The sequence below is a fragment of the Formica exsecta genome, unplaced genomic scaffold (genome assembly GCF_003651465.1).
Source record: "Formica exsecta isolate Colony F162 unplaced genomic scaffold, ASM365146v1 scaffold614, whole genome shotgun sequence".
In the NCBI taxonomy this organism is placed as follows: Eukaryota; Metazoa; Arthropoda; class Insecta; order Hymenoptera; family Formicidae; genus Formica; species Formica exsecta.
Window position 1 is genome coordinate 1504732 of NW_021853375.1, and position 17008 is coordinate 1521739.

At 29.6% G+C, this 17008-nt stretch overlaps 3 protein-coding genes and 1 long non-coding RNA gene across 7 annotated transcripts; 2 read left to right on the forward strand and 2 right to left on the reverse strand.

Moving 5' to 3' along the window:
• Positions 1–1351: 1351 nt before the first annotated feature.
• Positions 1352–4007, reverse strand: LOC115242627 (rho-associated protein kinase 1-like). The gene is made up of 5 exons (XM_029819058.1): positions 3616–4007; positions 3254–3395; positions 2635–3020; positions 2350–2516; positions 1352–2119 (listed from the first exon to the last, which is right to left on the reverse strand). Exons 1-5 carry the CDS (start codon positions 3727–3729, stop codon positions 1906–1908), a joined length of 1023 nt encoding a protein of 340 aa, XP_029674918.1. The 5' UTR covers positions 3730–4007; the 3' UTR covers positions 1352–1905.
• A 320-nt stretch (positions 4008–4327) lies between these two features.
• Positions 4328–11587, reverse strand: LOC115242626 (nucleoplasmin-like protein). Of its 4 annotated transcripts, none has more exons than XM_029819054.1 (5): positions 11401–11586; positions 11019–11134; positions 9328–9541; positions 6839–6927; positions 4328–5694 (listed from the first exon to the last, which is right to left on the reverse strand). In XM_029819054.1, exons 1-5 carry the CDS (start codon positions 11420–11422, stop codon positions 5587–5589), a joined length of 549 nt encoding a protein of 182 aa, XP_029674914.1. In that variant the 5' UTR covers positions 11423–11586; the 3' UTR covers positions 4328–5586. The 4 variants fall into 4 exon arrangements, with proteins under 4 accessions (XP_029674914.1, XP_029674915.1, XP_029674916.1 ...); XM_029819055.1 differs by having other exon boundaries at positions 6839–6915; positions 11401–11578; XM_029819056.1 differs by lacking the exon at positions 4328–5694 and adding an exon at positions 6090–6423 and having other exon boundaries at positions 11401–11587.
• On the forward strand, positions 7182–8039 carry LOC115242628. The gene is made up of 2 exons (XR_003885083.1): positions 7182–7290; positions 7706–8039. It is a non-coding gene; the product is annotated as an uncharacterized LOC115242628 (long non-coding RNA).
• A 1423-nt stretch (positions 11588–13010) lies between the features above and the next one.
• On the forward strand, positions 13011–16297 carry LOC115242641 (nucleotide exchange factor SIL1). The gene is made up of 4 exons (XM_029819082.1): positions 13011–13343; positions 13920–14206; positions 14407–14672; positions 14749–16297. Exons 1-4 carry the CDS (start codon positions 13229–13231, stop codon positions 15503–15505), a joined length of 1425 nt encoding a protein of 474 aa, XP_029674942.1. The 5' UTR covers positions 13011–13228; the 3' UTR covers positions 15506–16297.
• The last annotated feature ends 711 nt before the right edge of the window (positions 16298–17008 follow it).

Here is a 17008-nt window from a genome sequence, read left to right on the forward strand (position 1 = left end):
TTTATTTAATGTACTTCTTATTTCGGTAATTCGCATTTAAATAAATTTCTTTTGTTATGTGGGTGATATCAAAATCTATTTAAACTTCAAAGAATTTTTGCAATATGAGCAAAAGGAATATCTTTTTGTCTCTGAGATATATAAGATTATATTTAAATGTTTTCAAAAATATACAATATTATTCTCAATTAATTAGGAATGATATACGTGATAATATGTATACATATATTAAATTGGATACTTAATATATATAAAGTCATTTTTATTTAACTCACTCTTAATTTGCGATAATATTAGGATAGAATTGTTGCTGTTAATTATATTATATTTTTACCGCCACACATTGAAAAGGTTAAAGCCAGAGGTCATTATTCTCCATAGTGCATATTTAGCACCGTGAGCGCGATATTCACGCGATAAATAAAACTCGGTATCGGACGACCACCGCATTTAGCGCTAGATATGTGACGAGAATATCGAGGCCGAATTTTGCAGAGATGCAGTCCGGATCCGCGCGCGTAATCGATGTGTTTCATTATTGTAATATATCGATTTATGATACTATGATTTTTATAATCATAATTTTGTGTATTAAAGATCGCGTGTTAACCGCGCGATTGTATTCCACCAGCCGCAAAAATATCCTCGTTGACGTCGCGGAAGTCGATGGGTGTTCGGATCCTGACTTAATGGCGGGACTTGGAAACGACCGGAGCTCGCGAGCGAAGCGTTAAACTGTCCTAAAGGTTTCCCTGGTAGCACTTAACCACCCGCTGATCCGCATTTCTTTCCGTCGTAGAGCGACGAAATAAACAGCGACGTTGCGTTTGCTCGACGATAACGCGAGTGACGTTAAACATTCTCGCCACTTTCGACAATTTTCGGATATATTTTCGCGTATCCGCTATCTCGAGTTAATTAACAATTACAGACCAAAATATTAATAATAATTATTATATGTAATAGAAATAAAACATCAAAATTTTCTCTCTCTCTCTCTCTTAATGAAGATTTGAATTCTTCAATCGTCAATATTAAAAAAAATAAAAGTAAAAATAATTTGTTTAAAAATTAAAAATAGAGATTATATTTCTGTATATGATGAATATGAATGTGGCTTGCGCATAAAGTAATCCAAAGCGCCAAAAATCTAAATGCGTCATTGAACACCGTGTCTTTTTTTATCATTTTAATCGCGCCGTCGCGATCTGATATAGGATAGTTCAACGCCCACGAATTTATCGTCCGATTGACGTCCCTTCTGCATTTTGTCGATACCTTTTATCGGAGAAGAGGAGAAAAAGAGGCAGATCGGCTTATACGAAATAGTATTGGTCATCAATTCCTCTATGTTCTTTCAGTTCGTATAATAGCTTTTATAATTGCATTAATATGAACAGAAAATGCTAATAATATCATGCACATCGCGTAGACGGAATAGCGCAACGATACATAATCAGCCTTTGAAATTTTTAATTTTTGATTGGCACAAAATCGTAGAAAATAAATTCAAGCTACTGACCTTTTTGAGAAATTAAGATGAAGGGAAATATACGCGTTGAAACTCCTATGATGCAAAAAGATGAGAGCGATGATTCCATGTGTGTTGCACAAGGAAAGCGGGAAGCAAGTGATTTTGAAATCAAAAAGAGTGACTGTAATCGCCCTCTATATTTTTTCTAATATTCAATCGGTCGATAAAAAAGAGCTCGTCGACATTATCTTGCGTGATATCAGATGAAGAAGGAGATCTTTTATATCAACGAGGGAGTAAAATATTAGCAACAAAGTAAAGCTAATTTTTTTTATCTTTATCTCTCATCTCCTATCAGCTGTCTCCTGTCACTTTTGATCGATTAATGTGACGAAAAATGTAATTCAACACATATTGTTTATTTCGAAGAGCTATCTATTCTGTTGAGAATTTGCGGATGTTTCTACAATTCCCGGTGCACTTTGAGCGCGTTCGGTCTGAAATTTTTTAAAATCGTAATTTTCAACATTTCGCGTATCAATGTAATGCAGTTGTGACATTACCTTTGCGTCTTCAAAATAATCGATAGGTTGAGATAATTTAGAGAGTAAAGCGATTTTTTCCGTTTTGTTGATTAGAGTTGACCTAAAACATGAGAAAAAATAAATTAATAAAAAAATATATAAACACCAATATTGTTATATTGTATACATATATATCTATGTAAACTAAATTATTAGATTTAAATATGCGATTTAATATTGAATATATATGAGTATGTGTATGTGTGCGATAATTTGCACAATGCTCTATTTATAATAAAATTAAGTATTTTTTTGAATATAGTTTCCGTATATATTTCTCTCATAACATACCTTGTACTATTTTGTGTCGATAATTTCTCAATAATCTTAGCATCTATATTAATCTTTTTCGGTCTTTGCATCTGACTTTTTAACTTTTCTATGTTTTGTGTAAGTTGATGAATTTGTACCTTTAATGTCGCATTTTCATACATCAATCTATTATTTCTTTGCACAACCTAACAATTCACATATAATGTATAATATAAGTGGTCTAATTCAAAAGTTATTGGATTAACAAAACAATATATATATATATATATATATAGGTAATATATATTTATTATTATTGTTTACTTGTAAAAATTTAGCTTTATTGAGGGGCAATGGTTCCTGAAATTTCTCTGACACAATCAAGTTAAGTTCTTTTCTCGCTTCATCTAACTTTTCCATCATTTCTGCTATTACTAGTAGATGCTCGTGTAAAAGCTGATCCAATTTATATCTTAATGTATCCTTGGCATGTTTCATACGAAGAAACTTTATACATGTGTTATATATAACTTCATTTTTATTCGCCAATTCCTCTTTGAGTCGCTTATTTTCCGTTTGTTCTAGTTCCTTATGCTGTTGTTGCTGAAACTTTGACATGTTACCAGAATGTTTAGTCCTATACCGTTGCATTTCTTCAATGAAGTGGTCTTTCTCCCTTTGATAAAAAAATCTCTCATCATCTAACTGTTCTACAATAAAAATAATTAATATACTGCTTTAAAACAACACTTTATACATATCTATTGAATAACGGCTTCTAGAGTTATTCCTGATAAATACCCAAATTGTGCATAAATTTGGATGAACATATGCAAAGATTTTATTTATATTATGGTAAATAACTTAATCAGAAATGATACTAACAATGCTCTAAATTAATATACGTATACTTTGCAAAATATTAATAATGATCGAGTCTTACGTTTAAGGTTTCTATTACATCTTTGTTGCTTCTTTAGTTCTGCCAATAATCTTCCTTTCTCTCGATGTGTGTTTTCTAATTGTGTATCTTTTATTTGTATAGCATCTTCTAAATTTACAATAGTTTTATTCAATTCTGTTATCTTGATGCAAATAAAATTAAGATCATAATTATTGACAATATTGTTACATTGTTAATGATATGAGAAATAATAGACTCATTATCCAGAGTTGTAAATGTTTAAAATATAAAAATTTACCAACATCTTATTCATTTATATAAATACCAAATCTACGAATAAACATATATGGGTTCGGTATATAAATCATCAATTACTTATAACCATGTAAAATATAACATACTTGTTGCTGTAAAGTTACTACTTCATCATCATTTATGTCACATTCTGCAATATTTTGAAGAACTTTGTTCTCTATAATATTAGTAGGACATTTATTCAAGCTAATATTCTGCATATCACAATATATAACTCCAAAGGCTAATCTGTAACATGTCTATTTGTGATAATCTTCTATTTGTTATATTATTTTATTGATTATATATACATCACACTTTGTGTGTGTTTAACATACTTTAATTAAATATCCAAAAGTTATAATTTTTTCAGACTGCTTTTGTGAATAAATCTATTTAAAACTCAAAGATATGTATATTAAAAGAATGTTCTTCCTTCATGTATAAAGCTATAAATAAAAGAACTTGACATGTTGCACTGATTCTCTAGAAATAATGCTTATATGCAAAAGTTACTTGTCAGATACATGGTTAATGAGAGACATACATTAGACATTAGATAAAATTAGACAAATAAAAAACGTTAAAAACGTCACAACGAATCTTGAATGTAATCGTGAATATTGCTTTTCATATTCATTATGCTGAAATAAATTTCTAAGATAATTTTTTTTTGTTTAACATGCTTTACATTTCAGAAATAAAGAAAATTTTTTTCTTTAGGATATATATAATATAGAAAATTCGCATCAAAAATTTCTTTCTAGAGAACAGGTTATACTCAAATGAAAATTTTCACCCAAGCAATACGGATCTTAAAAGTTGTGAAATTTTTTATTGTATCGTATATGTACAAAATAGGTGTACACACACACATACTACTTATCAATCGCACATACGTGTTTTATACACGCGTCACATATGCTTTAATTGCATATGACATTGATGTAAGAGCATTTCTTTTTACCTAGTACACCTGTAACCCCCATTTCTATTATCTTTTATCAAATGGAATGAATGTGGAGATGACATATGTATATGTTTCCTTTTTATATGCTGATATCTGTAGAGACACAAGTAAAGTTGTGGAATTATGAATGATTAATAATCCTTTCTCCACCTTGCACACGTGAAAATAATAAATTATATTGGAGCCTTATCTTTTTCATAGTTTTTTTACATGGAACTATTGACAAAAATCATGTTTAAATGAATATGTTAAAATTTATTTTTTATATCTCTGAAAGTGTATCGCACGATATGAACATGGCTCAAAGAAAACAGAAAATACAAAATACTTTGCTGTATGTGAATTCCCTCTCTTGTGCTTTCCATAAATTTTACAGTGTAACAACAACTGGGCCAAAGATTATTTAAACATTGCTTTATATTAAAATTATATAAAATTGTTAAAATGATGTCTAGTGATTAATATATATAAATCAGATTAATATGTCAAGCAATAATTTAGAAAAAAAACCTGTAGTACCCTTGTCTTTAGAAGTCCCCTCTATATTATCATTTGTATAAAACTTTATAAAAAAATAATTTCAATAAACAATTTTAAATGTTGCAATTATTCCAATTAGAAGGTACTTCTTGAAGACAGACAAATTATCCTTATAAAAATCTTGCCATAAAAACGTTTTTCTTTTTAAAAATTAAATTCTAGATATATATCATCCTGCAAAAGTATCTGGTAAGAAGCATCTAAAAAATATGTTATACAACTGAAGTTATATATTATAATAACCTTTGCTTTTCTTACAGAAGTATGAAAAAATGACGTAAATATTTTGAGCCAATACTCCTCTTTTGATAATAAATGCAAGCAATCATAACTTTTCATAAATTAGGAAAATATGATTCAATCATTTTGAAATTATATGCGCCATAGTTACTTCATTTTTATATTTTGTTGGTCCAGTTGTGTTTTAGAAAGATGGAAGGCAACGCTTGTTGTATAATAATCTGATGAAATGATACTAGATTCGCACAAACGCGGATGATATTAATGATGGACTTATGTTTAATATCCTAACTTAAGAGTTTTATTTTCATAACATTAAGGCTCGTGCTTATTTTTTCTTATTTTTGTTAGCCTGATTTTTATATTTGGCCGCAGTTGTTAATTTGGCATTCTTCTTCTTAGGTTCATCATCTTCATCATCTTCATCTTCAGGATCCTACAAGAAATATAAAATGCAATCATGCAATAAATTGTACAAGCAAACAAAATCATATTTTGTTAAACTTCTATAATAAGATTCAAAAATTTAATATTGTAAACCAATTTATTAAAATTTTGAAATAAATATGGGGAGGCCTCACATATATATTCATGCATTTTTATTTAGCAAGTTTCGCGAAAATTAACATCAAACTTTATCGTACTTTATAATCAAAATTCCATTATATTAATAATATTTGTGAGTTTTTCTGAAAATATATTTTGCTTTTATTATTTAATTAATGCATATGATAATATGTAATAATTCTTGATTTTTAAATAGAAATTATAATTCAAATGCACTTTGCAATAGTGGAAAAAAAGGAAGCATGATTAAAGAATAAAAGCAACTCCTTGCAAAATATGATTTATTTTACAAAAATAAAACGAACATGGAATGAGAACACAGATATAATAGATCAAAGATACATTCATGACTTTTTACAAGTGGATCACTTCCACTTTTTCGAATTCTTTAAATTGTAATTCCTCTTAAAAATATGATAAAGTCAAGTGAAATTTAAAGTATTTTTAGTGCAATGATGTCGTATTTTTTAGAAGACACATTAATTATAACGCAGTGTATATTTTTTTTTAATCTTAATGTTCTATTTGTCTACATCTTCATCCGTTTAATGCCGTTTTTTTTATCCTCTGCTAAAAGCTTTCGTTTCTTTTGCGGTGCCTGAAATTGATATTTCTAATACATATAATTTGAAATATTGCTATTAATTTTTAGCAATATACAAACTAAAGATCACGAGATGCATTATTAGATTCTCTACAGTAAATTATAATTTAACACTATATGTAATATTTAAACGTATCTTGTGCATTTAAAATATTTGTCATGTTTTTAGAAATGCATTCTGTATAAATTTCTGCTATTAATGAATTTAATGTAATATCTATATGCCTCACCCATAATTTTCTTTATATAATATTATTTACGTAAACATGCATTTTGGCTAAATTTATCACAATAAAGTTTGGCTAAATTTATCACAATAAAGTTTGTTACCTAGAATACATATTTATATTCTCGATAACTTTTTTTATAATATATATAATATAATAATTCACATCCAATATACACATACCTTTTCATCATCCTCATCATCAATGTTTTCTTCCTCCATCTCATCATCTATATCGTCAAACTCTTCAATATGCGCACCTGAAATGAAAGCTAATAAATGTAAAGCTAACAAAAAAAGATGAAGATGACGGAAGAAACTATTTGGAAAACAAATATATGTTGTTTAATGTTGTTAATCATGTGCTGTATATCATGCGTTACAATGTGTATGCTGTATATATATATATATATATATATATACAGCATACACATTGTAACGCATGATATACAGCACATGATTAACAACATTAAACAACATATATTTGTTTTCCAAATAGTTTCTTCCGTCATCTTCATCTTTTTTTGTTAGCTTTACATTTATTAGCTTTCATTTCAGGTGCGCATATTGAAGAGTTTGACGATATAGATGATGAGATGGAGGAAGAAAACATTGATGATGAGGATGATGAAAAGGTATGTGTATATTGGATGTGAATTATTATATTATATATATTATAAAAAAAGTTATCGAGAATATAAATATGTATTCTAGGTAACAAACTTTATTGTGATAAATTTAGCCAAACTTTATTGTGATAAATTTAGCCAAAATGCATGTTTACGTAAATAATATTATATAAAGAAAATTATGGGTGAGGCATATAGATATTACATTAAATTCATTAATAGCAGAAATTTATACAGAATGCATTTCTAAAAACATGACAAATATTTTAAATGCACAAGATACGTTTAAATATTACATATAGTGTTAAATTATAATTTACTGTAGAGAATCTAATAATGCATCTCGTGATCTTTAGTTTGTATATTGCTAAAAATTAATAGCAATATTTCAAATTATATGTATTAGAAATATCAATTTCAGGCACCGCAAAAGAAACGAAAGCTTTTAGCAGAGGATAAAAAAAACGGCATTAAACGGATGAAGATGTAGACAAATAGAACATTAAGATTAAAAAAAAATATACACTGCGTTATAATTAATGTGTCTTCTAAAAAATACGACATCATTGCACTAAAAATACTTTAAATTTCACTTGACTTTATCATATTTTTAAGAGGAATTACAATTTAAAGAATTCGAAAAAGTGGAAGTGATCCACTTGTAAAAAGTCATGAATGTATCTTTGATCTATTATATCTGTGTTCTCATTCCATGTTCGTTTTATTTTTGTAAAATAAATCATATTTTGCAAGGAGTTGCTTTTATTCTTTAATCATGCTTCCTTTTTTTCCACTATTGCAAAGTGCATTTGAATTATAATTTCTATTTAAAAATCAAGAATTATTACATATTATCATATGCATTAATTAAATAATAAAAGCAAAATATATTTTCAGAAAAACTCACAAATATTATTAATATAATGGAATTTTGATTATAAAGTACGATAAAGTTTGATGTTAATTTTCGCGAAACTTGCTAAATAAAAATGCATGAATATATATGTGAGGCCTCCCCATATTTATTTCAAAATTTTAATAAATTGGTTTACAATATTAAATTTTTGAATCTTATTATAGAAGTTTAACAAAATATGATTTTGTTTGCTTGTACAATTTATTGCATGATTGCATTTTATATTTCTTGTAGGATCCTGAAGATGAAGATGTATATAAATTATAAATAAATATTATTATTATTAAAGAATATTTATTATCTGTTTTATTTTAGCTGTTCTAATGGAATGTGTCTAGAATAAATAACAAATATTTTATAAATATTCTATAATCAAAACATTTCATAATTTATTAAGAGAATGTTTAATAATAATTAAACTTGTACATTTTTTTAGAGAGACAAAGAGAGAAAATATTATCATTACATTACATTAAATCAAATTTAGTTATGTTTATAATTGTCATTTCAGAATTAAAAATGTTTATGTTTTGATACATATATATATACATGTGTAATAATAAGATTTATTTCAGATTTGATCTTTCTTCAAAAATGTTGAATATATACAAAATAAAGTATTTTGTATATAATATATATGCAAAATAAATATTAAATTGCATACATTAATGAAGAGCAATGAGTATAAATTGTACACATTATAAAATTTTGCTATAAAATATTTGCTATAAATACCATTAAAATAAAAATATCTTTTTTTCTTCTTTTCCGACTATCTTACAAATTTATTTTTTTTTATGTGTTTTCGAAATGTATTACTTGAGGAGGCGTCCAATTTTATTCATATCGCCTTTTTTTAAATATAGCTTTATAAATATAAACATGTATAAACAAAATATAATGTGCAATTTTTAATTAAAGTTATTAAAAGATGCATATCATGTATAGCATTTTGTTTTGAGTTGTGTGCAATACAAAACTGTGTATATGAGTTATAATAAGTGTAATAAAATAAAATATGACACCATAAAATGTGTGTGTGGCCACAATTTATCAATAAGACTTTTCAAGATTAGTTTTAAATTTACTAAGTCATAGATATATTTATGCAAAGATTATGTACTTACCAAGGAGATTGTGTCCTACTATGTGAACAGGCCCACTGCCCTTAACCAACGTAAACGTAACAGGAGGATCTGGGAAACTGAGATCAAGAATAATCTGCGCTGTTTTTCCCATTTCCAGCAAGGCAATTGGCGTTTTGATGGGTCCCTTCAAACCCATTGCCTCTACCTGCAGCACATTGAGCTCACCAGGCTTGGCCTCTGGTCCCAACAGAGCCTGCAAAATTTATATAATAACAATTATGTGAGTAAAATTAGATGTATACAATAATGTGCAATGACGTTAAAATATTTTAGATACGATTGTTATCCATGAGATCCACAATTTTAATATGAGACAATTAAAAGAAGTTATTAACGTGGTTTATTTAAATAAAAAAATGTAAAAATTATAAATAAATTTTATCTAAAATATTTTTATTTTCTTTGAACAATTAATTCAAGGTGACTAGCCCCTTCTAGGTTAGAAAATATATTGGCTTTAAAAAAATAATTATATATAATCATCCATACAAGTAAGAGAATAAACAAAAGAATTTTTAAAAAATGAGTTCAAATGTTTTCATAAAGTTGATTTTGAATTTAATGTTTAATAATAAAAACAGCAAAAAAATACTGATGATATGAATAAAAGATGTTCTGATGTGGTTCTTACTTATCAAAAATTTAATTAAAAATTAAATAATAATATAAGAACAGCATATAATTCTTACAAAATTACTCGTTAACGATAAGCATTTAAATATTTATTATTTATTTTGTGATGCCACGCGGTAACCGGTACGCTACAGAATTCTACAGTTCAACCTACAGATCGCGATCAATTGATTAAATTATACTAGATACGTGTATATATATCAGATACGTGTCCTCTGAAATTCATCTATTCATAAAAAATTTCCGTTATAATCTTTATTCCAATATAATAGAGCTCTAACCCATAGTAAAATGGGGGAAGGGCGAAGCCGTTATTGAAAAATGGCGCCAAGCATCAAACTTTCACAGTGCTAGTCAGAAAGACCTCCGAAATTAGTCGACGCCTTCGTTTTACGCATGGAAGACGATTCGACTGCATTCACAACGCCACAAACGGAAGTACATCGTTGGTAGAAAAAAAAAAAAAAAAAGAGAGAACAAAAATGCTTGCACTTAATCGAAGGACGTGTGCTAAAAATAAGCAATGTTAAATGTCTTGAATGTAAAGAAATATCCGGAACCGAAGAAAAAAAAACTTGATACGTCATGACCGTTTCATCTCGATTTATATCCTCGGTATAAAAGTTTTTAGTTAGAACGAGAGGGAAAACACGTCCGCGTTGCGACATAGCGATTAAAGTTTCGCGCGCAAACTTTCATCCGAGACGATGACGAGGTTGCGAGGAAAAAATTAGAAGTAGATAGATAGGTATTCCTGAAAATGTGACGCGATCGAAATTGCGCCTCTGGTGCGGTTAAACGGAGAGGACCGCGTTACATACGCACCGAAACTGAACGTAGTTGTAGTCGATGTAATTTGATAAAAGCACACTTATCTTACGTGCGGTAAGGATACGATGGGACGGAGATAGACATAACATCGTATTGCGCGCTATCTCTCCTCGTCGATGAGGAAAAAATCGCGAACGAGAGGTAGCGGCTGCGACGAGACGAAGACGATCTCATTTTGTCATAAAAGTCGACGACATCGTACTTACCATCTTTATAATGAGCTTTTGATCAGCGCCGATGTGCTGAGCCGCGCTGTCCGAGTCGTCGTTCTTGTGCTCCGGGTCCCATACCTCGCTCGCATTCGGTCCCTCGAGGGTGATTCCTGAACACACAAATCACAATCGTGTACACGTGTCGCGCCGGGGAATGCCATCGTCGACGATGGCGATCGCGATATTATTTTCGCCGTCTATGCCGGTTCGTTGGAGACAATGGGGGTCGATTGGTCGCAATGGCCGAATGCCCAGCCGGCGTCTCGGCCAAGCGCATCCCCCTCGTTCTCGAATGGCCGACGGTACGTAAGTATCCCCGTGAGACGCTAAATAACGGGCGGACGGTGATCGTGGCACCGCAGCCGATTATATTTACCGTATAAATACTCCTCTGCCATGACGATCGATCTTGATATTAACGGATTCTCGTCAACGTGATGTGCTCGAGGGACGTGTGCGTACCGTACACGGTGATGGAGAAGCTAAGAGTGACGCCGCGTGTGCGCAACGGTTACTGTGTTACTGCGCGAGGGAAAGGTCGCCGCACGTGCCGGTCGCCGGACGAGCGCGTAGTAAATGAGTTTCGCGTACTCGCGACCTTGCGCGCCCAGAGTACGTTCCGCGCGCTGATTGGTCCAACGCGACGCGCGGCATTGGTGGCTTTTCTGTTAGAGACATCAAGGGCGACGCATTTTAAAAATCCCTAACAAAATTTCCGTCGAAAATTTTTGATTTCTTTTTCCACGCAAATATCTTGATCGTACTTGATCATCTTTTGTATTAGATGATTTACCATCTGTGTAAACTTTGTATCTTCCAAGGAAGAACGATTGTATAAAATATGATGATAAGAATAATAAATTTTTCGAATTACTTATTATGGTTTACAGAAAGTTAGCATGTGTGTATTTGGATATTATATTAAGATATAGCAAAAAGGTACTGTATTATTGTTTGATGTAGGGGATATATACATTCTTGTGATCAACAAAATTTTGATTTTATATTTAATCTAAAGAATACGAAATTATGATTATACACACATATAATTTTATCGTGCTAATATTTTATACATAAGCATATGAATTGATTCATTATATATTTATTACACGCTAAAAATTTCACATACATAAAATAAACTAAATAAATAATCTCTGAAATATATGAGAATCGTATAGTAATTACAAAATTAATTTATAATAGGAATTATCTCGCGAATATATACGACAGAATTTTCAAATGACAAGCGTGGCAGCATCGTCCTATCGCCTATTGGTTCAAGTTGGCTCTGGTGGCGAACGCACCTAACTACTGTCGGCACATTGGTCCACATTGACGCAATAAATAACGGACGCAACACGTGAATAACGTTCCAGTCCCGTGATAAATGTCGCAGAATAGAGTTGCAAATATCTTGATCGTACTTGATCATCTTTTGTATTAGATGATTTACCATCTGTGTAAACTTTGCATCTTCCAAGGAACGATTGTATAAAATATGATGATAAGAATAATAAATTTTTCGAATTACTTATTATGGTTTACAGAAAGTTAGCATGTGTGTATTTGGATATTATATTAAGATATAGCAAAAAGGTACTGTATTATTGTTTGATGTAGGGGATATATACATTCTTGTGATCAACAAAATTTTGATTTTATATTTAATCTAAAGAATACGAAATTATGATTATACACACATATAATTTTATCGTGCTAATATTTTATACATAAGCATATGAATTGATTCATTATATATTTATTACACGCTAAAAATTTCACATACATAAAATAAACTAAATAAATAATCTCTGAAATATATGAGAATCGTATAGTAATTACAAAATTAATTTATAATAGGAATTATCTCGCGAATATATACGACAGAATTTTCAAATGACAAGCGTGGCAGCATCGTCCTATCGCCTATTGGTTCAAGTTGGCTCTGGTGGCGAACGCACCTAACTACTGTCGGCACATTGGTCCACATTGACGCAATAAATAACGGACGCAACACGTGAATAACGTTCCAGTCCCGTGATAAATGTCGCAGAATAGAGTTCTGAAAATTTGACATTGCATTTTATTTGACAGCCGATGATAGACGGCCGCGGGACACGTGCGCTTCCGTAAAGATTCGCCCGCGTGGACTTTCGAGAAAAATCCTACACGTACTACGCTACGGATACGAGCTTGTTAGAAGAATGCGTGCCGATACGTACATTCTGCTGATTTATCTGTCATTCGCGATTTTCGGTGGTGCTGAAAAAAATGACAGCGCCTTCGTAGCGACGCACGAGTGGCAAACGGTGAAGAAGGGTAAGTTTCGTTGGGTCATATATGACCATGCAATGTGGGACTACTTTACGTCAACCGAATCCGTCTCTTCTTCCAACACCACGTCAGTCAAATCCGTCGCGTGATTTTTTCGCGGTATTCCGCGAAAATGCGACTTCCAGCACAGTTTCTAAAGAATGAGGCATGTTGTATAAGATGTAGAATTTTTTGGCGGAAATTACTCGGATTTTGTGGAGTATATTAAAAAGTAGTGTAAACTCAGTGGTTGCAGATCAAGTGTTTCCAGTGATGTACACTTAGATTTGATTACATGGTGCAATTATAAGCAGCCTTGAAATATTTAAATCGTCTCGAATTGTATTAAAATAATTGCTTTTTTTTATAATTTTCATGGAACTTGATATTGTCAAAATTTAAACGGTTTATATCTTCATGAATAAAATTAATTTTATCACATAATTGCAATTTAATATGAATTATGAAAGTATAGAATTTGAATTTTTCAATTAATTAAATATCATAAATGTAAATATTGATTAATAAAAGTGATTTTTTAATCAAGTATAATAAAGATTTATATATTTATTGTACATATAGGAACTCCTATCCCCAAAGGACTTCATGTAAGACATAATTTTGCAACTGGAGTGACAGAGGCTAAATTAATGGACGATACAGAGGAAGTAAAAGAAGATGATGAAAATACAAACCGATCAAATTCCAAGTCACTGACTTTACATCCTGATAAGTCAGTGCTGGAAAATGAAGAAGTGGATCCTGTGAAAATAAAGAAAGATTCTGAAATTTTAAAATTCCCTATTGATGAATTGAAAGCAAGATTGAAAAAACTTAAACAGGAAGAAGAAAATGTATCCAATATGAATGTAACTATTTCTTATTATTAATATTTAATATTTAATCATTTTTCTTCTGTATTAATTATTTTTTTAATATATTACATCATTATTTAATATGTCATCTCATCAATTATATAGCTAGCTTTTATTATTATAGTTTTAAATTAATAAATTTTATAAAAATTTGATAACATCTACTGTAATTTTTTTTTCTTTTTTTATTCTAGGATGGAGAAACTAAGCCAAAAAGTGAGAAGCATTTTAAACGTTTTTACGAAACTTTGAAAGAGGAACTTAATGCTCTAAAACTCAATGTTACAAGTGATTCTGAATTATTAAAGAGATTTTTCCAGAAATTCCAATCCTATAAAAGTAGTGTCACTACAGGAACATTAACCAGCATAGAGATTGAAGAAGTTTTGGATCTTTTGAACAATTTAGAATATCTTCTTCATCAAATTGACAATGCTAAAATATTTTCAGATATGGATGGGTAAGCATAATAAACAAAGATAGATATTTTTTTTACGAAAGAAATTTATTAACATTTTTGTTCTTTTTTACTTCAGGCTAACTAAGATCATATCACCATGTCTCAATGGAACTAATAATGAAATAAAATTGGAAGCATTACGCCTTTTGGGAGCAGCTGCGCAATCAAACCCAAAAGTGCAAGCTAAGGCATTAGAAAATGATTTTATTCAAAAAGTATTGCACGTTTTATCTACGAATAGTAAAATTGAAGTAAAATCCAGATGTCTCTATGCTCTAAGTGCCTTAATACGCCAGTTTCCTGCTGCTCAGAAAGCTTGGATTGATCATGGTGGTTTGCAATTATTTGGAAAAATTCTATACGATGATCAATTACAGATACAAATGAAAGCAATAAAACTAATTAATGATCTAATAATTGAAAGACAAAATCTACAAGAGATCTATGATATTGAACAGCGTCAGCAAAAAACAAGGGAATATGCTATTACAGATTTCGAACAAAGATTATTGAGACACGATTACTGCAAGCTACTAAGCAACTTAATGATAAAGTGCTTCAATGAGAAGCTAACTAGCCAATTCAGCATAGAAAATAATGATTTTCTCGAAGTAGTTTCAGACAGCATGATCACGATATCTCCTGTTTGTAAAACTGAATTTAAAAACATTAAGCTTTTGCTTCTACCTGTTATAGATAATCTCTTATACTTTTATCAAAATTTGGATAATCTTAAACTGACTGTGGATGAAACTGACGTTTTACAAAGTTTAATATTGCTGATTGAAAGATTAAAAGTTACTATTTTTGAAGCATCTCATGATGAATTATGAATATTTTGATCAGCATTTAATTGAAAGAATTAAAGACTACAAATTGAATTCAATCCTTGTAGGGACAGATGTAAGAGTGCAATTATCTGTGTACAACAGTAATCATTCGTAATAGAATAGGGCTTTCTTGATACATATTTGTTTAAACTGAAGTAAAAAATTTGTAAAAAAGAAGATTGATCATCATAATAATAGTTTTGAAGAAAAATATATCTACGGATAAACAATTAAATATAATTTTTATAGATCTTAAGAAAAATCCATTTATAATAATAAAAAAAAAATATTTTATTATTCTAAATGACATATTGTCCACATTCTAAATAACTTATCATACTTGCACGATAAATCAGTGGAACGTGCAGATTCTCGTCTCTTGCATCTGAAGTATAAAGTACTAGTCATTACATATCAGTTAAATTTTTATTCACTGTTTGAATATGTTATGATTGTTAGTGATTTTTATCGTTATAGTCTATTTTTACCGTTATATGAGAGTTTTCTTTTTATTGGCCTATTAAATAATTAAACGCTTGTATGTTTTAAGTACAGGAGACGGGAACTTGATTTAATCAATCAGAGCTCAATCAATATTCCATATATATAATTCACATTTCTCCCAGCGACTAAGAGATATCATTTAAAATGACTGAAATATATGTATATGTATAATATGTAAGACTTCAATTGTTTGCTGTCAGCTAGTAAATGCAATTGTTTATGCAAACATATACAACTGTTATGTATTTTCTGTTTTAGAATTATTTAATAAATTATTTTGTATCAACAAAATGTATTTGATTGAATTGTCCAAAACAATTTCCATAGCATATATTTAATGTGAAAGAAGTAAAATGTGTGAACATCACAGAATAGTACATTTTATTTACAAATCATAGCAGATTAGAGATTACACATGATTAATTCTTTACTTACATAATCATAATTCATAGAAAATATTTTTGTAAAAGATGTTAACTTTTTTTAACCAGTTCCTTCCCTGAATGGGGAATATCTATTTACAGATACAGAAAAAAGCCTCCTGTATCATGCATTCAAAATGGTATAATACCTTGCTTTTAATTGTTAAGTACAAGGATCATTTATTTTGTGCCTCATAAAATATAGATATTTTGCATGATACACGAGGCTACCGAGAGAAAAGTACAAGTCAAATTTTTTTCAATACCCCACTCATTTTTACAAATTGGAAGTGTAACAAAGTATGTGTTTGTATTTTTTGTAAGTATATATTATCTATATATTATCTGATTTTTTTCTGAATTATTTGAATATATAACAAGGTGAAGCTCTATGAAAGATACATACTAATGTCTTTCATGTGAGTATATCTTTATAGATATACTTATTATCATGTTCTTGTTTAAAAAAAATATAATATAATTTTTCATAATGATATCGCTAAATATGCGCTAGAATATATATTTAAAAAATTAAATATATATTAAAATATATTAAAAATATATTAAAATATATATTAAA

Bases quoted from the DNA above. Each gene is read 5' to 3' on its own strand.
- LOC115242627 (XM_029819058.1), bottom strand. From the start codon at position 3,729: ATGCAGAATATTAGCTTGAATAAATGTCCTACTAATATTATAGAGAAC. The intron at 3,396-3,615 runs GTATGTTATATT...ATTTGCATCAAG, and splicing joins TAGTAACTTTACAGCAACAA to ATAACAGAATTGAATAAAAC. The intron at 2,120-2,349 runs GTATGTTATGAG...CTCATGTTTTAG, and splicing joins TCGACACAAAATAGTACAAG to GTCAACTCTAATCAACAAAA.
- LOC115242626 (XM_029819054.1), bottom strand. From the start codon at position 11,422: ATGGCAGAGGAGTATTTATACG. The intron at 9,542-11,018 runs GTAAGTACGATG...TAAATTTTGCAG, and splicing joins AAAAGCTCATTATAAAGATG to GCTCTGTTGGGACCAGAGGC. The intron at 5,695-6,838 runs GTATGTGTATAT...TATTTCTTGTAG, and splicing joins ATGATGAGGATGATGAAAAG to GATCCTGAAGATGAAGATGA.
- LOC115242641 (XM_029819082.1), top strand. From the start codon at position 13,229: ATGCGTGCCGATACGTACATTCTGCTGATTTATCTGTCATTCGCGATT. The intron at 14,207-14,406 runs GTAACTATTTCT...TTTTTATTCTAG, and splicing joins AAAATGTATCCAATATGAAT to GATGGAGAAACTAAGCCAAA. The intron at 14,673-14,748 runs GTAAGCATAATA...TTTTTACTTCAG, and splicing joins ATATTTTCAGATATGGATGG to GCTAACTAAGATCATATCAC.